Below are 26187 nucleotides of genomic sequence, written 5' to 3'. Positions count from 1 at the left end.
GAGCATGTGTGTGTGCCAATATTTCATGGCCCATTAACTGAAAACAGACTAAAAATTGCACATACAAAAATTCAGTAGCATAGCATAAACTTGCCAGTTAAAAGTTAAGTATACCTTAATCAAATTTTATCACCTCTAGCTAACCATAGGAATTATTTTCAACCAAATTTTATATAAAATATATCAAGGAGTGCCTTGGTTCTTCAGAAGCTCATAACTGTGATGCACATTGGCCTATAGCAGTTCAAAAATATGTTCTGTGTATGACAAGTTGTCATACATAGCGTCTCTTCCTCTACTAGCAGTCCTCTTCCTACTACTAGATTCTTCGATGAGGGTTCAAGCATTTTGTACAGCAGGTATAAGCCATGTGCTATCTTCCCCATGCAGGAAACATCTCTCAGTAAGAATATTCCACATAGCCTGCTACGCTAGTTCTGTAACTTGATTCTGTGGCAATGCAATACAGAATGGCTGCACCCATGCCTAAGAATCAACGCAACAAGCACCTTGGCATGACACTTGATAAGCAGAATAGTTATTCTTCAGGGTAGGGAAGAAGCCTACCATGGGGCAGGTGTAGCAACTGCTTTGCCACATTGAAATCTTTCTTGCTGATCTAAGAGCATGGTTGGAGGATAAGACATTGCTCAAGCTATTTCTGCCGCAGTGATCTGCAATTCCTGTTTCAGCTCCTTGGTGAACTGGTATCACAATACAATTTGCATGCTTCTCATTTAGCTTACATTGCGTATTCTTCATTTCAATCAGTTGTATAGTTAGCAAAATTAAGGCAATGATACCATTCTTGCTATCCCTTTTTCTATCTTTCTCTTTTTTTCATAATGTTCATTTTGGGCTGTTGCCACATGCTGTGATTGTATCAACTCTCTCTTGCTAGAGTTGGACAGTCAGTGTTCACATGAAAGACTTGCATAGAAACTATGTGATGGGTGCTGCAGGAGATCGTACTGATGATTCAGTAGGTAGCATTTCAAGCTGCTTATGGTCAACCATCCTGATTGCCTGCCACCTCGAACAATGCAATACAGAATAACAAAGGGGTAACATTTGACTACTAGAGTTTGTAGGTGTTTGGCAAGGTATGCATAAGTAGCTCCAATGGCACATTTACAAACTACATTGGCCTCCAAAGATGCTTGCTCCTGGCTACCAGTAAATGTAACTCCAGCTGCACAGATTGGTATACCAAGACCTTTTCCTAGAAAAAAAAAAAATATTTTCTAGTGCCTGGGCTGCAGTATAGCAATTTCTAGCGGTACCAAGGGGTAGTCCATGAGATATATGGAACCCACCATTTTCATAGCCCTGCACAGAAGCCAAAGTAAGGAGGACTGCTAAATACACCTATGGATTAAAAAGCCCGGTAGCTTTCTTCCTCCTTTTCCTGTCTGTCTTCTCCATCTTTACGTTTCTCTTTTATACTCACTGCAGTGAGTGTATCATTTATCGATTAATAAGTTGTCTGACAAGATAGCCACTTTGTACCTAATTGTTCAGTTTATTTATGTATTATTGATGAGCCCGGACTTGAACTCTGCTTTCCTTAGAGGCTGCTTGATAAATCTGTTGGATAATCCTGACTAAGACACTGAATTAGCTGCTGTAGCTTAATACATAATGTAGCTTTTACTGTGTATTCCTAAAAGGACCTGGTTATACATTTCCAGTGTGCTATGTTAAATAGTAGGGAATGAAATCAGATACATAATTCACATTGCTCTCTATGTTAACAAAGGATCTCCAGTGATGCACAGTAACACACAAAATATTTATTCAGCTTTTAAATCAACATTCTGACTATTATAGCTTGTAAGAGTCCAAACAGCTAAAAGACATTCTGCATTGCAAAAACTTTATAACTAGCAAAACGATCAGACACATCAAAACACTTAAGTCGCACATTAGTAATATGAGTTGAAAAAAATGGAAAAGTAATCAATTATTGCTCTGGCAAGTATAAGACACTATTTTGAGCCAGTGAATCTGAACACTAAATTAATTTCCTATCAAAATATGCATCTACTGACATACAACACTTTTTTGGAGTCGGCTGTTATTCATGAACTTTGACTTGTAGGTGCTGACACAAAGGAAAATTAGAAGTATTACAAGAAGCGTAGAGGCCTTTGTAGAGCACAGGAAGCAACACTGGTGCTGCAAGACTAGCTCTTTATGAATTCAGCTATTAAGACTTTCACCCTTGCAAAACCCTGGAGCCTCTTAATGTTGCTGTTAGAATATCACCAAACAGATTGTTGCTGACACCAGAAGGGACTGAGAATCAAATGCATGATCCTGTTTAACAGCCTTCCTTGAGAACAAGAAGCAAGCGAGCTGCTAATAGGAATAACGAAATAAAGTCAAGTTTACTGGATCTGGGTCACCAATTACCTACTTCAGTTTTTTTACCCTCAAAATCAATGGAATTACACCAGCATACATTTAGGCTAATACTTTAGTAAATCATTCCCCATCTGTGTAAAGAGATACTTCAATTTACATTTGATTCTATTCATGAGAATATTCTTCCTCCAGTATACCATATGCAGATATATTATTCATTTCAGCGGATGCTTTGCTTATTTTTCAGGACTAAGTATTGCTTTTACTTGTACTTTTATTCCACTGAGCTCACTGTTGTTGTATTTATGTGATTTAGACCAGAACATGCTGCTCTATCTTTCTCTACTCTTTCCGTGGCTTTAACTGGCCAAATACATAAGAGGTAAATTAATTTTAGTGGTGTTATTCCAAATTCTCACCATGTGAAGCAGAGTTTGGCTTTTTAAGAATAATTTACTATAAATATTATATACTAGGAAACATTATACCTCATATGTATCCAGGGAAGCTATGATGTCACTAGAGAACCATAGATGGAATTCGCGTTGATAGCTTTAAAGCTGTTTATATTCATTTAATTCTTTCAAAGTAATGCAAAGAACGTTTTAAAATAAAAATTATTTAAGCTACTTATTTCAACTTTAATGTGCATTCACTTAATAGTCATAGGCATGGAAGATGATGGTAATTTTCATTGCAGACTTCATCAAACTGGAAAGAAATGTTAATAATGCAATGGTTTGCACAGGGTGGTAAGAGAATATAATATGGGGCACTAAAGGGGATAAGGCATAGTTTCTGTGACATCATTAGTATTCTAAAGCACTTTTACTGATTAATAAATTGGTTGAAGTATCTGACTAGGTTATGTGATTGCTGAAGTAAAACAACAATTATGATACGATAGGGTGAAATAGAGGAGATATTGTGATACTGCGGGGAAAATGAAATATCAAAAGCTAATAAGAAACCATTTTTACATCATAAAATCATTATAAGAATATCTTCATTGAGGTAGTTTACATTTAATCACATCATTATATAATACATTTTATTTTAAACTTGTATTACCTCATTAACAACTGTTATAACTTTACTGTTGTAAAGTTAATGTATGTTGCATTGTATTATTATTTTAATACACTTAGTGTGGTAGGTGTTTCATACTGATTATAGTATTACTTTTCTGTCAGGATATCTCCTCCTTTTGTATTGACTATTGCATTGGGCTTCCTTAGAATAAATAATAGGACCTAATTCCAAGAGTGCAGTGGGCTTTCTGTGAAGGCTGTTTGATGGGAACAAGTGGAGATAGGGTTAGAGCCCTTCTCCAAATCAAAGGAAGTCTGCAGAGTGTCTGTCCAGCTTATCTGTGGCTTTTAGCATAGCTATGGGTTTGCAGATTTACTATACAGAGTTAAGCCTTCTTCATAGGTTAACCAACAATGCCCTCACTGCACCTCCTACTCCTAGGAAGGAGGCCATGATGGAGCATGTTTCCAGTCCTTTCTAGTGTAGCAAAGCTGTGCCTGTTCCATAGTATCCTGTAGAATTGCTAGCCAATAACATGGGCTCATCAAAAATGTCACTTTGTCAGAATGGCAAGGTTCTTTGGGTAAATCTGATATCCTATTTCAGTTGGTCTAATAAAAGATATCAGATTTACCCAAAGAACCCTATCTGCTTACATCTTTAGACTAACATGGCTACAACCTATACCCTTGAAACTTTGCTAGAACTGAACTTTTCACAGAAATGTACCCTTTTTGACGAAGTTTTAATCAAGAAAGCTTTCTGGTCCAAACCAGTGACAGAAAGACTATCCTTAGGGGTTGCTGGGTACCAAAACCACTCATTTGGTGTGTAGCAGAGTTAAATTTAACTCCTGTCCCAGAAATATTCAGATATCTATGCAAAGTGGAATAGCAGAGCAGAAATTTGAACGTGGGTAGCCCATGTTTCTAGTGAGTACCCAAACCATCAGGCTGCTGATTATACCACGGAGCTTTCTTTTTCATTTTTCATGGAAAAAAATTGAAAGTTTTCCATGTCACTCTAATGTAAATGGGAACTTTTTGCAATTTTATGAATAATTTTCTGTATTTTCTTGGTGCAGATGACACCAGGCTGGTGGGGGGGGCGGGGGCTGTAGATAGTAGATATAGTGGAGAATAAGGTTACAAATCAGAGTAATCTAGACGAATTGGAGGATTGGGACAAAGAAATCTCATGAGGTTCAACAAAGATAAGTGCAAAGTCCTGCATTTAGGACGGAATAATCCCGTGCACAAGTACAGTCTGGGGTCTGACAGGCTGGGCAGCAGACCTGCAGAAAAGGACCTGGGGGTTACAGTGGACAATAAGCTGAACATAAGCCAGCAGCGTGCCCTTGTTGCAAAGAAGGCTAATGGCATACTGGGCTGAATTTGTAGGAGAGTTGCCAGCATGTCAAGAGAAATGGTTATTCCCTTCTATTCAGCACTGGTCAGGCCATATCTGGAGTACTGTGTTCCGTTTTGGGCCCCCTACTACAGAAAGGATGTGGACAAATTGGAGAAACCAGTGGAAGGCAACAACGATTACAGGGCTGGGTCACAGATGTTTGAAGAGAGGCTGAGGGAACTGGGCTATAGTTTACAGAAGAGAAGACTAACGGGAGTTAATAGCAGGCTTCAACTACCTGAAGGGGAGTTCAAAAGAAAGTGGAGCTGTTCTCAGTGGTGGCTGATGGCAGAACAAGGAGCAACAGTCTCAAGTTGCAGCAAGGAAGTTTAGGCTAAATATTAGGAAGAATTTTCCCACTAAGGGTAGTGAAACACTGGAATAAGTTACCCAGAGATGTTGTGGAATCTCCATCCTTGGAGGTTCAAGACCTGACTAGACAAATCCTTTGGCTGGGATGATCCAGTTGGGGATGTTTCTGATTTGAGCAGGAGGTTGGACTAGATGACGTCTTGAGATCCATTCCAACCCTGATTTTCTATGATTCTATACATAGTTCCATCCTGCAGACCTTATCTGGGGTAGAACATTCCTTAATATAGGCAGTATGATCCCAAGGTAATGTAGCACCATTCCTCACTGCTCTGTAGCAGTGAAGGGTCTTTATGGTTCCCATTACTCAGAGTTGTAGGAACAGATACTTTGTAAATGAAGAGTTTGTTGTCCACATACAGACTGGATAGGTACTGGCTGACAGTACTGAAAGTCATCTTTGAACAAAGGTTATGCTAATTGAGAATATGAGTTTGTCCACACTAAAGTTATACATATATTATGGCAGCACACAATACTAAAGAAGGACATAACAAAGAAAATCCAGGTGGTTACAAATGAGCAAAATCTAACCTATCAAAGGAAGTGGAAGGAATTGAAATAAGTCAGTGTTTACATACAACCAAGAGGGTTACTAAAAGGAAGGACACATGACTTCAGTAGACAATAGGAATTTTAAATTTAAAAGTCCCAGGATGAAGCAGTAAAACTTCTGAATTCCATGAAAAAAAGTGTAGAAACACCATTGCGGGAAAGAGATCCAAGGCGAGAATTGGCAGTAAGCCGCTGAGAATACATTAGGAAGAGTGAAAACAATTCTGTCATTATGAAGGAAGACTGAGTAGATTACTCAGAAGCTTTCTTCTAAAATACGTTTCTTTGTAATGTGTTTGGCCTCCTGGGAGGCAGCAGCCAGGGTGCTGATAACACCAGGTTTGAGCAACTTCTGTTAGTCGATTTACTGTGAACAATTTACAATGATAATAGATTCAGAGTGTTTTGACCCGGAAAACGGTAAGCTTCAGTGAGAGTAGCCCTGTTGTTCCAAATGGAAAAGAGGAGGAGATAAGTATCTGTCATCTTTATACCATTTTGGAAAGAGAATGACAGGTGATGCTTTGTCTCTCTGCCTCCAAAACTAAAGGAAAATAGATACTTGTACATCGAGATCTGGTTTAAAAAGAGAAAAAATAACATAAAGTGGGTAAGCATAATACTGTATCACAATCTGGTTAACAACCTATAAGTATAACCAGTGTTAGGAGCACAACTTCATAGACAGAAAGTCAAATATCAAATTATTAGGTGTATACAACCTATTTTGAATATTTAAAAAAAATCATAATTTAAACAATTTTCATGGTGCAACATTAGACCTTGGATGTAGCTATTGCAGTGATAGAAAATAAAACATAAGAAATGCTGCAAAAGAGTTCAAAATATCATCATTTTCTCCATTTTCATCAACATTTTGAACATTGCCAACCAGCCGAATTCTTAAATTGTCTCCTTTTTGGGGTAATCCAGCACTTCAAAGATCTCTTTTACACTACCCTACCAATAAGATGAGTTGAGCCTGCATGCCCAATTGGTCTTTTATATCCTGTTGAAACTATGGACAGGAAAATCAGAATATAAATACACAACACCTTTACTATGGAGTACATTAACTTTACTCCAGGGCTGTCCTACGGGTAGGAATTCATATGTGGCCTAGGGGCTCTTATCTAGTCACTGCTTCCCCCCATTGCTGTGGCAGCCACAGGAGCTTTTGGTCTCCCTCTCCGTCCTCTGTTTTCTTTTTCCTGCCCTGCACCTGGGGGTGAGGCAGTGCAATGCAGTGGGAAGGGACTTGACTGTTCATGTTGCAAGCACAGCAAAAACTCCAGGGTTCCCACAGTACATTCTGTGGCAAGAGAGGCAGCTAGGCTGCATGTGTGGGGCAGCAGAGACACAGCTGCTTGCTGTGCCCAGCTAGGAGAAGATTAGGACTGTATGCACCATGATGAGGGGGAGAGGAGTGCATACACACAGCACAGGGAAGGGCCAGAGGCAGCCAAAGTTGGACAGCCCTGACTTTGCTGCATAATGGAAGTTGAATAGACATATAATGCACAGCTTTACACCAGTATAAGTCACCACCCCCCAGGGTAAAACTATTTCTCAAAGTGAGGAGTAACCATATGCTGATTTTAAGTTGCACCTGTTTACAAATCATGTGCTTATGCTCATCAATTTCATTCAAGGATAATTATTTTCTCAATGCAGACTGACACTCCTTGCCACCCAGTGGCCAGGTAAAGTGATATATCCTGTAGTGTGGTGTTTCTCAACCCGTGGGTCATGACCCAAAAGTGAGTCAGAAAAATATATAAAAGGGTCGCAAACAAACTTTAAAAATGGATTTTTCTTTAAAAGAAGAAAAATGTGACAAACCATGGCTTTTCTAGCCTGCAAGGGGGGGGCCCCCATATCTTCCCCCCTGCCTTGCCCTGCCCTGCCCTATATACTGGGGGGGCTGGGGCCTGGGGACAGCAGGTCAGGAGTGAGGGGCACTGGCCATTGACGTTTACAAATAGGTCCTGGTATGCAAAAAGGTTGAGAACCACTGCTATAGTGGACAGCTAGCTTAGAAAAGCTACCTGTGTGTCAACTCATTACTACAGAATAAACTTACTATGAAGTAAAATTGAGGGTAAATTATTGTATAGCAGTTATGTTGTGTGTCTGGACTTTGAGCTGTGGCTCTGTTGTTTCCCATAAGTTCAAAAGCATTACCTTACTTTCTTTTTCCTCATCTTTTATGTAGAAAGAAAAGAAATATGTAGGCCTTTCTGTTTGTTTAGCCCTTGTTACCTTATCCTATCAGAAGATTTTCAGAAAATTGGGAGGGTTTTGCTTGTGTGTGTTCCCCACACCAATCTATTTTCTGATTGTTTGTTGTATGTAAGCTAGATGCCATTTTTCTCAGGACCTATCTCCCAGTTGTTCTCTAAACAACATGGTGGGTCAGATATAATATATGGGTCTGTGCACGTGAAGTCATACAGTTTTGTTGCACTTGGACTGAACTCATTCTGGAAGGTCGAAGGAGCCTATTTTTTGCTGTGACATAATGGTGCGGTGTGGGCTGATACAGATAGTGTTCTTTGTACTGCTTGGTATGTGCTGTCCACATGTCTTTTACTTTTTGTTTTGTTTCTCCTATCTCTTTTATGATTTACCATTTAAGGAAAGCATGCTTAGGAAAGAAGATTAACTGTACATTCACAAAAATTACACTCACATTGAAGATGGGAATTTATCTTGTTAGGACCTTAGTCCTGCTCATGGTGAAGCGCATGGTAAACTCCCATTGATTACAGTGGTGCAGATTCAGATGCATCACTCAGGCAGCCATGTATGCTGGTGTTTGAAAAGGTCATAAGCCTGTAAGGTTGTAAAAATGACTTAGCTACTGTGGTAGAGAAAAGGTCTAGTGTCAGTGGTCCAGTCATCTCCCCATCACCACCCAGCTTTCCCAGCGGGTGGCTACATTTATAATTTAGTATGCGTTGAGTAAAATAGTAACAAAAGCCACTTTGATCTCTGTGTGTGTATTTAACAGGTGTTCTATATGCAAGAGAGAGTTTATCATGTGAACCAAGACTGCAGTGCTCTTTTTTTATTTAACACTCAAGGTTAAAGGGAACTGGACTCCAGCTGAGGCAGTTCAGAGTTCATCTCTGCATGCCCACTGTCTTCTATATAAATTTACACAAAAGACTAATGCAGTATCCCATTCTCCCCTGTGCTGTCTTTGATAACATTCTGCTGTGTCTGGACTCTGCCACTCCTCCGATCAGTCTGATCCTACGTCTGCTAGCCCGCTGTGCTCAGTACTGCGACTTTATTCAGCTACATGGAGGATAACTTCAAGGCTGTCAGGCATTGACACATGCAGGCTCAAAGCAGGAAGCTAATCACCCCGTCTACTTTCCCTCTAGTTTTACATTAACCTCTATTAAGCATGCAAAAAATACCAATGCTATAGTGCAGTCACTCACATTTTAACTACCACTGTATTTCAGATATGAGTTTTCTTCCATGCAAAGGTGTACTTTCTTGTCTTGGGGTCCACAAACACTTTGACACACTGAAGAACTTTTTTATGGTGTCTAGGTAATTACTTCTGAAAAAATCTAAAGCAGTGGTTCTCAACCTTTTTAGATTTGAGGCACCCCTGGTAAATGCCAGCTTTTAGTTGTCACTTGATTTTTGACTACAGAAAAACAATAGAGCAATTCTTCTGCTGCAGAAACTTCAAGGGGCCACAACAGGTCTGAATGTTTTTGACAGTTTAGGTTCCTCTTTGAAATCTATGATTTTATTAATAATTTTTATACACCTAACAGCATTAACCTTATGTGGCACCATGTGGTACTCTTGAAAGGCTCTCAAGGCACCCAAGGGTGCTGTGGTACTCTGGTTGGAAGTCACTGATCTCAAGTTAGCGGTATATCACTTGTGAAGGGATGATGCACCTTATAAGTCAAGCTGGCAGAAAGTGTTTCTTTTGAGAACATTTAGCACGTTCTTCATACCTTGCCCAGTACCAGTCTGTAGCATTGCCAGTCTGCTGTGAATTGATCCAGTTGTTGGATCCCATGCATCTCTAAGCCAACTGGGTGTGGGTAGAGCTTAGTCATTATCAAAGCACCAGATCAGCAAAGCATGGTCTCAAGTTCACACCTCTTGTCTGACACCTCTTCCTTCAGAAAAGATACTCTGTAGTCCAGCCATGCTAGATCCTGAAGCCAAGCATCCCCACCCCAGTGGCTTACAGATACTCACTCTCCAACCACTCTGTCTAGAATATATAAGTTCTCTGAGCTGAGATAATACATTGGAGGGGGGAAGAAATACAGGGTGAGCGAAGGATTTCCAAATGAGAGACTTTACTCTTAAAAGTATTGTAGAGTCACAGGTTTCTGACTGAAAACAGAAGTCCTGAAAACCACACTCTTGATCTCACCACTTCTGGGAGTCTTGGGTCCAACAGTGTTTAAAGCAAGGCGAACGTCTCCTGCATGTCCTTTTATGAACAGTGATGGCCCATTGCCCTTACCTTTCCCTCCCCAACAGCATTTAAAGCAGCATCTGACTTAAATGGTCTTAGACCTTTAGACATGTGCCTGCTGGAGCATTCCAGCCCCATTCCATAGTCATCGTTGTCTCCAGTGGGACCCTCTATAGAAAAAAATCATAATTCCAAAGGATTAAGTTAGCAGTTACTTGACAACAAAGTTGATAACTCTAAATTGCTCTATTGTTGGTTTTTCTGTGACACCTGTTAAGCACCTTTCCTCAAAAGGATGTTATTGGGGGGTGCATTACAATATTCCATCTTGACCAAGTTTAAACGTGGTTAGTGCTTGCTACATAATTACTACATAGTGAAGTTTATGATCGAAATGGCGTTCGCAGTTTGCTTCGGTCTAAAGAGGGAGGTAGTTACATGTTTTAGTCTGAAATCAGGCAGAAGGTAGGGCCGGATGGTCCCTTCAAAACTAACTTCGTAGGCATGACCTTCTGTGGGTAACAACATACTTCATCAGATTCCATTTGAAGAGAAACTAGTTTCTTTGGTTTCTCGTCAAACGGCGTCTGATGAAGTCATTTGATAGAGACTCTACCACATCTGTTGTTACAACTGTATATTTAAATTAACTGTACCAAAAAGATGGTTTTTTTCAATGACCTAATAAATAATGTGATATTTATTTAGCAGTTGTTTTTATCTTTAATGGTTACCATAACAAGATCAATCTTTTTTTGAGGGATCATTCAATGATTTATGTCCAGATCTCATTTATACTTTAGTCTCATTTTGGCATCTCAGAACAGCCACGCATATCGCTCAATTTGTCATTAAATATACTCTAACAATGCCCACTCTTTAAAAAACAAACAAACAAACTACCTGCTGTTAAAGCTTTTTCAGGATTAGTGGGTTGGGATAATATAGGTTAAAAACAATATCTGCAAGCCCAAGATATTTAAAATATGAATAAATCTCTAGATGATTATAAATAATCTTTTATTCTATTTCATGTGATGGCTGCTTTGAAATAAAATGCACTGTAAAGTGCTAAACCTTTGTCTAGGTTAAAAGCTACGGTTTGAGTTTGGATTTCAATCTAATAATTCTTTTCCAGTCTTGAATGGAAGAGTTTTTTATTTATAATGCATGACTAAAGACATGGACGCAGAAGATCTGTAATGAATTTGGAGAAGACAAAATACCAGATTCAGATGCTTTTTGCATGTAAGCACATATTTTTGTACTTTAGCTGACTTTCCATTATCCCCAAAAGAACCAACCTGATCATATCCCCCACAGTTCATAAATCCAGGCTATTGCATTTAAGCTGACAGAACCTTCAAAATGCACATAAAAAGTGACCAAGTCCTCTACAAAATATGACCCAACCAGTAACATAATTGAGAGGGGTGACCACTGCAGAAGCCCTGGGCACTGCCTTTGTGGAGGGACATAAAAATAGCCACTGCTGCAGGGACAGATGATCACACTGCTGGAATTGGTACAGTGGCAGCCCATGTTGCCCTATGCATCTGTGGACCCCAACTCTTTACAGTTATGTTTTAGAAAGTGAATAGAGTGAAGAAAGGATGAGGAATCTCATTATCTCCATTACTTTTGTGACAGTCTCCCCACTAAGATGTGGGGAGAAGTAAACATGCTAGTGGAAAGGGACAGGTTGCAACTAGATCTGAACAAGTTACAGGGGTGGGCGGATGAGAAACAGGATGGGTTTCAACACTGACAAGAGCAAGGTATTGCACCTGGGGAGGAAGAACCAGCAGCATACCTACAGGCTGGGGAACTCCCTTCTCATCGGTGCAGAGGCAGAAAAGGATCTTGGAGTCATTATTGATTCCAAGATGAACGTGGGCCGCTAATGTGAGGACACAGTCAGGAAAGCTAACCGTACGTTGTCATGCATCCCCACAAGCAGGTCCAAGGTGGTGATCCTCCCCCTCTGTGCGACACTGGTCAGGCTGCGGTTGGAGTACTGCATCCAGTTCTGGGCGCCGCACTTCAGGAGGCATGTGGCCAGCATCGAGAGGGTCCAGTCACATGATCAGGGGGCAGCAAGGCAGGACCTACAAGGGGAGGCTATGGGACCTGAACCTGTTCAGCCTCCACAAGAAAAGGCTGAGGGGGATCTGGTGGCTGTCTATAAACTGGCCAAGAGGGACCAGCAGGCAATGGGAGAGTCCCTGTTCTCCTGAGCACTACCAGGAGTAACAAGGAATAATGGCCATAAGTTGACTGCAAGTAGATTCAGGCTAGATCTCAGCAGGCACTACTTCACAGTCAGGGCAGCTAGGAGCTGGAACCAGCTTCCAAGGGAAGTGGTGCTTGCTTCTACCCTGGGGGTCTTCAAACGGAGGCTGGATAATCACCTTGCTGGGGTTGTTTGACCCCAGTACTCTTTCCTGCCCTTGGCAGGGGGTCAGACTTGATGATCTGCTCAGGTCCCTTCTGACCCTACAACTATGAAACAATCATTCTGTTTCCACCCACTACCTGTATTCTTGTTGTTGGCTTCATAACGTGGATAAATCTACATTATGTCTGATGGCAACATGTGTAGACCGAACCATGTTAACTTACATCTGGCAGATTAGTGTAACAGTGAAAATGCAAACCCTGGGTACATCCCCAGGTTGGTAGCCTGTGTTTCATTGCTATGGTTATCCAAGGTAGCTACATTAAAATTAGTTTAAATATGTCTATGCATGCTACAGTTACACCTTTGATTGCAGTGTAGATGTATCCTTTATTTTCTCCTCCCTTCTTTTTGTTTCTAGTTCCTTGGAATTACGAGCACCTTCTCTCTTTCTCCACATTCCTCTGTAAAGCTAGCTTGGATGAAGCCTCCTTACATTGGTGCCCCCATGGAAAAGGTCTAGACAGTTACTCTTGCCCTGTGTTTGTTTTGTACAAGTTTGATAACAATGAATTTGGCACATGCTTAATGTTGTGTTTTCTAGTCAGAAAACTGACATGTAAATTTAAGGCCCAATATAAATAATGAATAATAATAGGACTTAGGCAGGCTCTTGTTTCTTCATACTCATTATTAAAAAATAGCCTTAGGACTTTAGGCAGTAGTAGGACTTTCCAGATGACTCTCATTGGTGTTATTTTCTTATCAGTTATACCCAATTAATGCACAGGTGTGATTGTGATCCTAACTTGGGTATCTAAATCCATATCATAGCAACAGTCAGATAATTTACATGCAGTATTTTGCTAAATATGTGTTTAGAAAGGGGCTGCTGTCTTGTGATTATCCTCTCTTTTTTACTATTGAGGAGGATGTTATATGGATGTTTTATTTATGATAATTTACATAAAAATGGATTTGCTTAAGAATTTACTAACAATAGCTCCCTAATGCATGTCTTTTCATATTGGACTACAGCAGTATTCTTAGTTTGCTCACATCCAAATTTCTCATGGAGTTCCACTTTAATATGACAAGAAATGTTGTCAGTAATTGTTACTATCATGCATAAGAATATTGTCTTTGCATTCACTTTTAATAAATTAAAATTATAGCTTTTGATATCTGTCCTTAATGATCCCAAAAGAATTTGGAGCTTTAGATGAAATGTCATGCAGTAAATATACATCACACATAAGTAGCCTAAAAATTGATTTAGTTAACTGCCTTTATTTGTTTTTTATCTGTTATGTTTAAATGAATCATCCTGACTCTGAATGGTATGTGTGTGTCTTCACAGTATGCATGTTTGTAATAAAACCACAGCAGTCAAACAGCGAGTGGAAGGAGGTGGAGAAGTTAAGGAAAGGTTCTTGTAAACTCAGTATGATATATAGAGTAAGACAATTTTGAAGGCTGTGGGGTCTCGCTGGAACAAAGGTCTTGTAGTTTAAAGGGTCTTTGGGTCAGATTGTAGTTGATCTGTCAACTCACTGTGTGACCTTGGACAAGTCATTTGACCTCCTGTTGCCTAAGTCAATCCATTTGTAAAGCTAGAGAAAAGATGACATTGTCTGGGTTAAGCTATCTTAAGGAAAGATATGTACAAGCCTGCATGTGCTTTCATGCAGATGAGGATGCCTATGAGTGATAAAGAAGCATATGAAAAATGGTGAGCTGCATATATATGGCAAAAGTATACATTGTGTGGGGCTCCGTGTACTACATGGCATATTATACATAGATCTAACAGATAGCAGGCCAGCTACTGATAAAAAGGATTAATATACACTCTCTCTCTTTCTCTCTCTCTCAAACTCTAACTTTGATTTTCTGTTGCTTATACCTTTAAGTATTCAAGTAGTTATTGAGCACTTGTGAGAAATGTTCACAAGTACTCATATGAATACTAATCTGAAAATTTATCTGAGTAGGAAAACTATGGTCTTCATAGTTGTGATTTCTGAATTGTCCTGTAACTTCATAGTTGCTCATAGGGCAGCCTGGTCCATTAGCTCATGTTATTTGACCTCCTGTGTCATTTACAAGTAGAGGTTTACCACAAAGACTTTGTTAGGCTAATGCATTTAGAAGACAAGAGACTGAAATGTGTGCCACCAGCCAGGGAACAGGAAAAACTAAGACGCCACCAGTCTTCACAATTCTTGCAATGGCAAGAAATTGATTGCATGAGATATGCCCATATGATTCTAGAAGAAGAACCCCATGGTGCAGAAAGTCAAAATTCCCTGGATCCTTGGCAATCTGACCTGGGGGAAATTGCTTTCTGACCACAGATCTGCTTCTGAGTATGCACTCAAGCTTGTGTGCCAGATATGTTGTTACACACTTAAGATTTTCTTCACAAGATCAGAGCAATGGCTTACTCTGTCAGTGTCCCATATCCAGATATGGCTGCTTTGTAATGTTTCAGGGAAGATGGAATAAAACTTAGAATACATTTAGACAGTTGTACATCTTGGAAACAGAATATTTTTATTCTTACAGGTAAGACCATCCTAAGGGAAAATGGTGCTCTGGGTGTACTTGTATTTTGGTGCTTCCCCAAGTCAGCAGCTCTCCTGCAGGCACAGGAGGGACAGGGCACAGTCTAACAAGGAGGAGGAGCAACATGGTATGTGAGCAGTGCCACAGGTGTGACCTATGCTGCAGTCAGCAAGAACTCAGGTCCCCAAAATGCCATCTCTTAGGATTAGACAGCTTGACTCTCAGTGTGTCCCATTCACTAAAACAGACTCACCTCTTTCCTGCCACACCTTGTTCCTGTATACCAATAGGAGGGTTCCTGGTTGTTGGTAGGAGTCTCGCTCTGGTCACACACAAGGGTGCTTTGTGGGGCTCTACCTCCCTTCACATCACTTCCACATACCAACTGAATAGGATGATGTTTGTCCCACTCCTTTCTTGCAAAGAGAAACAACCACAGTGTTGGCTCACTTGTTATTATCAATAGGATCTCTGAGTGAATGTCATCAACCTGGACCAATGTTCAGCCTATCGAAGTTTCCGCCTACTTAATCAGTCAACGATAAATAAACAATGATCAGGGAAATCAAAATTGTGTGCAGTTCATTGCTCATTAAGGAAATCAGTCCGTACAATTAATACCACTAGGCAATCACATAACCAAAAGTCGAAAATCAAAATCCATCCAAAATTCCTTAATCTGTAAGAAAAGTAAACTGCCTAATTAATTCTACCAGATGATCCAATAACAATGATTAATGAAATCAAAAACTGTCCATAATCCATTGATCATTAAGGAAATCAATTTAGTCCAATTAATTTAATTAAATCATCAAGATCCCCTCAAGTTCTTAAGGCTAGATCTGTTTATATGCTAAATTTCTTGCTTTCCAAAAATGGTGCAACTCGCAGCACCTAATTCTTTCTTGGGAATCAGCTGTTCTCCAGTCATTTGACTTAATGCATTAAGTACCCACTCGCTTCATCCTGCTCCAGTCAGGAATGACGAAGCCAGCTCAGTGAAAGTGACACAGGGCTTTCTCTCCTGACTGCTTTGCCTGGGTCTCAGGTACCTGTTGCCAAGTGTTCTCCAAACACCCAGGCCACAGAGATTCTCCCCTCACCAACACCACTGGCATCTGTTTCACTCTCACAGCTGCGCAGCTCCATGCTCACTCTTCCTGTCCCCCTCTCCGCTCTCTCTGTCTATACTAGACATCCAGTTATACACCTGGCTGCAAGGCATTTACCAATGCAGAGAGGGCAGAAGCTTACAAATTGAGTCTCCTGCTTTTCTTGCCACTCTGCTGCTGCTACCATTCCTGCAAGGATGCCGGAGAACTCTCTAATCCTTACTGGGTTTATGTGCTTTGCCCGAGTACCTGGAAAGAGATTTCTAAGGGCCTCTACTCCTAGGTTCCCCTTTGACAAATATCCCCTGCTTCCACAGGGAGCAAGGTGGGTAGACTGGAGCAGGCATCACCCTGTTTGCATGTGCCCAGCCCAGGTCGTTCTGAGTAGCAGCTAGAAGCGGGCTGAACTGGGCACAGCTCCTCCTGCCCCGGGGTAGGGATTGGCCATGGAGAGGTGAGAGGAGAGCGTGGCTGTGTGTGTGAGCTAATCACATGTGTTTGTGTGGTGCCGCCCTGACGAGAGTGCTCTGGGTGGTCACCCAAGTCACCCACCCATAAGGTCAAACCTACTTACAGATAAGTTAGCTGAAACCCTAATTTGAGTATTATAATCTTCTTAATAAGAAGCTGAATGTCTTAACAAAAACTGGAGCGTATTGAAAGCAGTGCAGGCCCTTTTCCCCAAAACCAGTGGGAGAAGAGCATGAAGCATGAGACTTAGATGAATCATAGGTTCCACAGCCAGAAGAGACCACCATAACTATCCATCTAATTCTACACATATAGGCTATAGAATTTCTCCCAGGGCTATAAAGAATGTCTGCTTAAAAGGATACTTAGTCTCATTTTAAGGACTCCAAGCAGCGGAGACTATCACCTCCTTTGGTAAACTGTTCTGATGTTTAATTACTCTCACAGTGAGGAAATTGCATCTTATTTCAAGATTGATTTTCTTCTAACTTCAGCTTCCAGCCACTGGACTTTTGTTATGTCCTTGTCAGAAAGGTTGAAAAGACCCCCGCTATCAGTACCTTTTCTGTATATAAGGATCAAAAAGTTACTTTTTAACTTTCTTCTCAACAAATTAAATAAGTAGAGCTCTTAAAGTTTTATGTTGTAAATCTTGTTTGTCCAGGCCCTGGACCATTTCTGCGCCCCTCTACTTTAAAAGTTTTCATCCATTTAGTTAAATAGAAGAAGCAATACAATGTTACTTTGACCAACTCCACCCTGCATTATTTATTTATTGGTTTAAATTAGGTTAAGTATTGCCTGAAATATTTGTGTCCAAACTATACTTTGAATACTAATGTATTCGTGGGATTAAAAATTGGCTTGTGAAAAATGAATGTATAGAAAACTTAGCATGAGTATTATTTGTAGCGACCAATTCATAGGGCTCTAACGTGCTTGGTATATAAGAAGGCAGGGCAGGTTGGCTTCTTATAAACTAATTTGTTTAGGCAAGTATGAGCTTCCATAGGCTCTGATGAGGTAGGTGATAGCCTATGAAAGCTCATGCCTCTCTGAATGAGTTAGTCTGTAATGTGATTGGGGTAGTTAGCCATGGTAGTCTGAAGTCAGGCAAAAGGCAGGTTAGAGATTAAATCTGATTTAAATGAAGTCATCTACACAAGACCTGACTAATTAGCTCCACATTAAAACATCACTGTCTACATGCATGGTGCTATTAGGACTGAGTACTGTCCTGTAGTTGAGATATTTACTTCACTGTAATGCATGTGTAGATGCTGACAGGGCTTACTGGGGCACAAGGGTGCTTTAGTGTGGGGGCTGCCTGCAGACTAGCCCCATATTGAAGCACTTTTGTTTCCTAGCCAGCCCCTCTGCAGCACATTGAGCTAGGTTGGAGCAGACCCAGGATGACAGGCTCACCCCCAGGGCCAGAGACGACCCTAGCACGGTGTGGGGCCCAGGGCATATCAGCCTGTGTGGGGCCTCGACCCGGACTCAAGGAAACTGGAGGTGGATTCAGCAGCCGGAGGAGGGTGGGTGCCAAGCAGCCAGACGTGAAGCCAGCAGCAGCACAGAGTTACCGTGCCACTCCACAGGGCCCCACAAAGCATGGGACCTGTGGCAGTCACCCCAATCCCCCCGACCATGGACAGCCCTGCCTGGGGCCACCTGCCAGCCAGGGCTGTTCTGCCCCAGCTTAATGTGTCACAGTCCTGGCTGTACATGCAAATGCAAATGTGGCACATAGAAACAATAAACTCTGGCATGAATTGTACCAGAGTTTATTCACCCATATTAACAGCATGTATACATGTGCTGTGTGAGATGCAGCTCTACCCTGCTTTAGTCTATAAGCTGCCACCTTGCCCTTCCTTCTGCCTAGCATCAGACTAACATGGATTATTACCTCTCTCTATTCTTGAAATATTTTATACTTATTGTGGCATTTGTATGCAGCACCATAACTTTACACGTCCTTTAAGACTACGTTGTGGAGAATACAGTTCTCTCTTCTGGTGGATATAATAAATATTACAGGTATGATTTTAAAGAATGTGTAGTTTTGGCATACTCCTGCTCCTATGGATGTCAACGTACATTTTACTACAGATTTCTCTGGGAACACAGCTCAAAGCTGAACACTTTTAAAAATTCCGCCACTCGTTGCTTGCTACATCATCAAAAATAATGGCCTGCTTCCAAAATGTGTCACTTGGAGTATTCTCAGAAGGGGTCAGGTGAAAGTTATTTTAAACAGCCCTGCTAACAGCTGGAAATTCTCAGTTGATGATTGGGAGATGGGGATTCCTGCTGCTGTTCACTTCTATTTCAAAAGCTTGGAAAGGTTTTCCCTACCTCTTGATTGCATACTAGGACTATAGTTACCACATTGCAAACTTGACACTGACATTTGAACAAGTCTGAGGAGAGTTCTATGGGCACAGTTTCCAGATAACACAGCTCAAAGAAAATAGTGGTTGCATGATTCTTTGTGATGATACGTGCCCAGGCTTTCATTCCGACAGTGTCACTCCATCTGGATGTTCGTGTTCTGATCTTCTCTTCTGCATGTTGATTTTGTAAATGCATTTTTAAAGACAAAAAAAAAATCTTGCACAACATTTTCAAAAATTCTACTTAACACTTACTGAAAAGCAATTTCACTATTATAATTGCTCATATTCGTTTTGTTTATACAACAAGCAAAATATCCTTTAACATCCCACAGTTTTGAAAATGCTGTATTTCATGGGTTCGAATGCCTGACGTTTGTCTGTGAATCTTTTTCTTAATTTCTGTTTTGAGGACATTTCACTAATGTGGGCTTTAATTTGTTTTGAAATTCAACACTTGTTTGTTATGAAAAGCTAAAGTTGGAATCCGTTAAGATGCATTTTAGTACATTTTCCATTCTCATCTTCCTCTTGTCAGAAACTGTGCAATTCACTTAGTACTTCATTACAACCAACAGCAATATGTATATATGGTGCACAGAATGAGCCATTTTGTTTTAAAACAGATTGTAGATGAAAGGAAACCATTCATTTCTTGCTTGCTTGCTGTAATTACTAGAGCACTAATTACTCCAAATCACTGACATCCAGGGTCAATAAGGATGACAACGGGAACATCAAAGACAAGATGCGCATATGCAATTACAAGTCTTCCAAAGCAGGCTGTAATATTATTTTATGGCTACTGTTTTTCAGTTGATACTGAAGAATATTCAAGATTGCTGAATGTTTACTATTATTTCATTCACAGTTTGACGGTGAGAACATGTATATGAGTATGACAGAGCCAAGCCAGGACTATGTGCCAGCCAGCCAGGTGGGTTAATTAATCTTCTCTGCCTTGTTTCAAATTGTAATTAAACAAATTCAAAGAGTTGCATTGCAAATGAGTGGCACGATCAGTAACTGCTGCAATCAGGAATAATCATAATTTATAAACAAAGCATTTAAGCCTTGTTTCCAGTTAATGAGATAGAGCTGATAAAACATCAGAGTTGGCATTTGTTGAAAGATACTACCTTGTTTCCTCTCCAGAATGCAAGCAGCTGTTTTGCCAGCATGATCTTTCCTAAACAGTTGTTTTACCTTCAGGAAATAAAGTCTTTACAGGTGCAGGTTATTTATTTATCTGACTGCAGAGAAGTTAATCATTATAAGCTACGCATGTCACAAATAGCTTTAATTATCACTCTTAGGTCAGTTGTAGTTGAAAAATTGCATTTTTTACAAAAATCATATGGCTGAGCACCATTGCCAGCGTTTTACCATTAGTGTTAGAGTAATGGTTCTCTCGAAGTCTGCTGCTGCTACTTGCAGTCCAAAAGGTTTAAAACAAGGGTTCTTCATATAGATTTTTTGAGTTCTTATCATAGTTCATAGGAAACATTTTTACATAACCAAGACCATTTAAAAGGTAGTTTATAACCATATCTTGAAATACTTTATCCTAATTACTGGAATTTTAAATTGTTAAGTGTTTCTAGAAACTGGGGTATTTTCAATGTTTGTTTGCTTGCTTGCTTGCTTGTGTAACTCAACCAGCACTGTCTATGTCACTGTATCAGTCTGTTGACACAGAAGCCTGACATACATTACAATAAGAACAGTAGAAAGTGCATGCTGGAGGTTTAGTTTTAAGCATGTCAATAACATGGATATATCATGTAAACTTCTGTATTGTTATATTTTAATTGTTTATTTTTGCCAAGGCCTTGACCAACTTGGGCAGATGCCTTTGCGGGCAAAGAGGATCAATGTGCTAATGAACTGTTCAACTTTGTTAGTTTTCAACAAGCTAAATATATTGGGTAGGAGAGGAAACTAATTTACTGTATGGACCACTAGACATCATCCAGTCTGGATAGCCTTAATTAATAGTAAGCATAATTAGGAAAAAGCTTAATAAAAATCATGCCTTGTACTTTATTACATTTGGTGAAGGTGCTTAGTGTTTAGAACTAATATAGTTCATTTGGGCTGTTGAGTCTCTTCATCATTTAATTGGCAAATTGTTAAATTTGGCAGGATGTCAATTAGTTAACTGGCCAGCAATCAACTGATTACCTTCCTTTGAGCAAGGGGTGTGTACATCCATATATTGAGGGAGAACTTAACTTCTGATTCTGCTGGCTGACTTTTCACATATTTTAGTTATCTCTTCCATGTTAGTCAGAGGAATAGATCATTGGAATTACCATGAGGAATCAGACTGGTGGTCTCTCTTTTCCAGTGTCCCATCAGTAGTAGTGTCCAGTCTGATATACCTCAGCTTGACAGGAATTATGAGTCACGGTAAAGATTTCTTAGTAGGTGAGAACTTAGTTTTTGTACCTCTTTGTTGCCTGTAGATGAGCTATCACGTGTAATTTAGGAATGAACAGTCTTGAAAATCAACAATACACTTAGAGCTAAATGTCCTTATAGAATGGTAGATAGCCACACTTACCTACTCAAATTTAATTTTAATATTCATTCTCTTTCTTTCATTTTAATCTATGTGTTAACTGGGCTATATCAGCTTGTTCAGTCAAAAAAGCCATCTTTTAAAAAGTGAATGGTCCTACCACATCATTTCCCCATTTTCAGCTGAAGTTACTATAAGAATGCCTTTGGACATTGTGTGTTGCATTTAGGATTCTTGTGTGTTTGAACTCATTCAGCTAACAACCCTCCAAGATCCAGAGGTAGTTTTGAATAGAGATGTTTGATTAAAAAAAGAAAAATCGTATTATTAATTTTTCTCTAACCATTAATCCAAAAACTGTACTGACAAGTTTAGTATTACTATTAGATTAAAGCAAGCTAGTATAATCTCATTTATGCCTAAAGGCTTTTGAAGTTCAAGGGCTAATTGAATTTGTTTGAAACAGTAGAAATACAAACTCTGTGAATGATTGCTGTTATAAAGCAGCTGCTACCTTTTGGAGAATCATTACATCTGTCTTAAACAGTTTTTTGAATAAAAAATTGCAAATTCACATTATACATAAGAATCACTTTTTGTTGTTATATGCATCTGTATATAATTTAGTGAATTTAAGCTCCATAATAAACAAAGATAACATTGCTAGTTTTAATATTTCGTTCTTCTTTTACATGTTCTAAAGCCCAATTCCTGAAAAGTGTTTATATCTTAAAGACCATTTCATTATAAAATAGCATTGAAACCAACTGTGTTAAGTGTAAATGATTTTTGTCTTCCAAGGAAAAAATCTTTCAAAAATAACATTGACATCATCTTTGAATTTTGGGCATTCTGGGCAGCAACTAAATAATTACCTTTACATAATTTAACTTTAGTCTCTAAAATTTCTTGAAATGAAGGAACTCAAGAAATTTAAAATCTTCAAAATATTACAAATTGCAGAATCAGATAAGTTGGGACATAAAAATGTGACTAACAGTCTTAGAAACCTGAACGTAGCACTTCTGGTTTTTTGTTGTCTGTCTGTTTGTCTTGTTACTGGGATGTGTTCCTATTCAGGGAAACATCACCTTGTATTATTTTAATGGTTTTTAATCAAATTATCCCCTCTAGGCTAACATAAATAAAAACTTGGCTGTCAAACAGGAAAAATATAGTTTTGTTCCTTTTCCTGCATAACATCAAACATCTGCATAGCTTGGTAATCCAAGACAACTTGCCTCACAGCATCACTCAACAATTATCATTTCTGTTCAATTTTCAAATCAGTACACGCTTTGGGACTTGTAGACTAAGTTGCTAAGTAGCAACATATGGCTCACTACTGTTCTTGTGATGTTGCTGCAAGCAAACAGCATAATTCTATACTTGAAATGATTTTTACAGAAAGCCAGAGTTGGCACAGAGCCATAAATGTAAGTATACTGTAAAACTTAATGATATTCTTTTAGACTGTCCCAAAAGGCTGTTTGGCACTGCTGTCTCTGTATATTTTACATAGACACGTGAATACTATATTTTTGGCTATCATATTTTAAGTATAGGAATGTACATTGCAGGTAACTCCTAAATAAATTATACCACCAATACTAAAAAAAAAAAAAAAAAATAGACAATAAAACTATATGATATTTCACTACTAATTTAATCTCAAACTAAAAATATTTACCATTTTTAAATAAAAATATTCCTACTGCCCTGCATTTCAGATTCACCTTATTATATTGTGTTTTTTTCCCTACAGATATTAGAATCATTGAGATGCATTGTTCTTCATGTAATTCCTCCTCATACAATTTGTGGGGCATGTTCAGTGCAATTTAAAATTGCATAGCTTATTTTAAATTTAGTTTTAGACAAAATACAGAGTATAATCAAAGCTGTATGCTCAGAACATTCATAATGCTTGTGGCCTGCCTTGGGCAGCTCTTGCCTCCTCTCCTGTTGCAAAATGTGCAATTTGAGGCTTCTGTAACATCTGCAGCCCCAATGGTTAGAAAAAAGAACAGAAAATCCAGGGAGGAATATTTGGCTGAACTGGAATATCATTTTTTTTTCCCCCCCTCCCAACCTATTCCACTGCTTACACTGACAAGGTTTGAGTAGACCCCTTTCACTCCATATACTAACTCTGAAGCCAATGAAAAGTGCTTAGTCTTGTACAGTCGGCCTAACATAGCCTAAGATACAATGGAGACAAGACCCTTAGGTATAGTAAATAGATTGATCATGCTGTTATGTTTAAACACTGTTCCTTTCATAAGTGCTTGATCACTTATCCCTTACTACTTGTTTTTCTTCCTGTTGTACTCTAATCTCCCAGTAAAGACTGCTAGTGACTCTTATTTCCTAGCAATTTACATCTTGTATATCCAACTTACCTTCCTTTGTTCAAGTAGTTATGGCTGCAGGAACCCACTTGGGGTCCCATGTTCATTGTTCTTGGGCAGCAGAGAACTAGAATGTCCATTGTTCTCCACATGAAGTAACATGGGTTAGATCCTCGAAAGAACTTAAGGGCCACCATATGGCCCCTAGAGGTGAATCCACAGTCCTGAGTTATGTGCCTCGTCTCCCATGAGGAGATTTAAGCATCTCATAATGGGATTTCCAAATTTGAGTATACTGAGCATAGAACCGTCTAAACTGTGGGCATTTATAGACATGCTCCGGGAGGCAGGAGGGTGGTGCTTAAATTAGCGCAGCTCCGAGAGCCTCATTATTTAAAGGGCCCAGAGCATTACATGTATCGGCATCCATGTGCTGAAAAATGGTGGCGGGGTGCTTTGAACTAAGGCTCATTGAACAAGGTTTAATTTAAAGCGCCTGCCTCCATTTTTTTTAGCAAGGGGATACTGATGCATGTGGTGCTGGAGTCTGCTGGAGCACAGTAATTACCATGCTCCAGCAGACTTGATTAATCGAGTCTGCACCAAAGTGCTGTAATCACAGCGTGTCAGAGTAGCCTCCGTGAATGTGTATAGGAGCCTTATCTGGATAGGAATGCTAAAGACAAGGCCTTCTCCTGGAGTTAGATAACTGAGCCTTTCCTTTCAAAAACCAAGCAGGCTCTATCCTTGTCTTTCAAAACATAGGAAGGATGTACTTTTCCCACCTTTTAGCTAGTCTCTCAGGAGTTACCACATTCATCCTGGATGTGTAAGGCCTGCTTTCAGTTCTCTCCCTGTGTTTGAATCCACTCAAGTTATCTCCCAGTTTCTCATAGAGGGTCCTCCTTACCAATTTCTAGTTTATTCTGGTGATGGGATCAAGGGATGCACTGCTAGTCCCACCTGTGAACATGGTTCTACTTTGCATGGAATAATTCAATAATTGTTGGATAAGAGAGAGAGAATATGACCAGCTTAGTGGTTTAGGCACTCACTGGGAGAAGGACCTAAGTGCTAATCCCTTTTCCAATAACTGTATAAAATGTCTGTTTTTTTCAGTGACCATTAAATATAAAATAAATTAAGAGTCCTGTCAGAAGAGACTAGTACACAAGTTTTCCTCTTCCCACATAAGTGTCCAAATGACTAGTGAAAGTAATTTATTTTCTCCCTTTCATTTTTGCATGTAAAGTGCAACAGTGTCAACAGGAGGGTGTGAAAATAATTTATATCCCAGTAGATGGGGTAGTCTCTTGGCAGGTGGGAGTTGGTGGTTTGACTCTCCTTTGGGAAGAGAAGGGAATTGAACTTGTGACTTGCACATCCTGGATGAGATCTCACTAAATAAGTGTTGTATAAATGGCACACAGGAATACTACTATCTCCCCACCCCTTCATTCAGTACAGAGCCTGACTTGATAGGCTATATTCCTACACCCATTAGATATATTCCTACACCAACATGCTCAGCCTAACAAAAGGGTGCTTATGCCTGAAAGCTTGCTACGAAGAATTTTTCCAATGATTTGAGTTGGTCTAATAAAAAATATTGGATTTACCCAAAGAACCTTGTCTGCCTACACCCAACAGAGGCTGAAGTGTGCCTAGTTCATGGCTTCTGATAAGGCTTAACAGCAAACTTGGCAGTATCAGGATTTGGATGATTATGTACATGCCCAGAAACAGGACTGTAAGCATTTAGAGAGAAAAACTGATGGATCTAAAGGCTTCAGGTGCCCCTGGAGTTAGGTGGTGCATGAGTGAGTTTTGAGGAACTTAATTGTGATCTTAGGTGTTTAAAGTGAGCATTAGGTGGAATGCAGGTTTGTAAGGGGTTTGTTATATGGTAATTTTTGGAGCTCCTGGGGCTCTTAACCCCTGGACTGTTCACACATTAACACCTATAACTGGTTTTAGGCAGACAAAGTTCTTTGCATGAATCTGTTACCTTTTATTAGACCAACTTAAATAGTTGGAAAACAATTAATAAGCAAGCTTTCGGGTTCAAAAACCCTTCGTCAGGCTAAGGAAGTTTCAGCAGTTGGTGCGTGCTCTTCCTGGATGGAATGAAAAATAAAGAAGTCAGAGTCTGGTCTGGTACAT

General features: G+C 39.6%; 1 protein-coding gene across 1 annotated transcript in view; it reads left to right on the top strand.

Moving 5' to 3' along the window:
• The window catches only part of TOX (thymocyte selection associated high mobility group box), a 301228-nt gene that overhangs the window by 132684 nt on the left and 142357 nt on the right, over positions 1–26187 (top strand). The window contains exon 2 of the mRNA XM_019548450.1: positions 20021–20086. Within this exon, the coding sequence (XP_019403995.1) occupies positions 20021–20086 (66 nt within the window). The remainder of the gene's footprint in view (positions 1–20020; positions 20087–26187) is intronic.

The sequence above is a fragment of the Crocodylus porosus genome, unplaced genomic scaffold (genome assembly GCF_001723895.1).
Source record: "Crocodylus porosus isolate Cpor-Errol unplaced genomic scaffold, CroPor_comp1, whole genome shotgun sequence".
NCBI classification, from domain to species: Eukaryota; Metazoa; Chordata; order Crocodylia; family Crocodylidae; genus Crocodylus; species Crocodylus porosus.
Note: the sequence above shows the minus strand (reverse complement) of the source record. Positions and strands in the feature narration are given on the sequence as shown.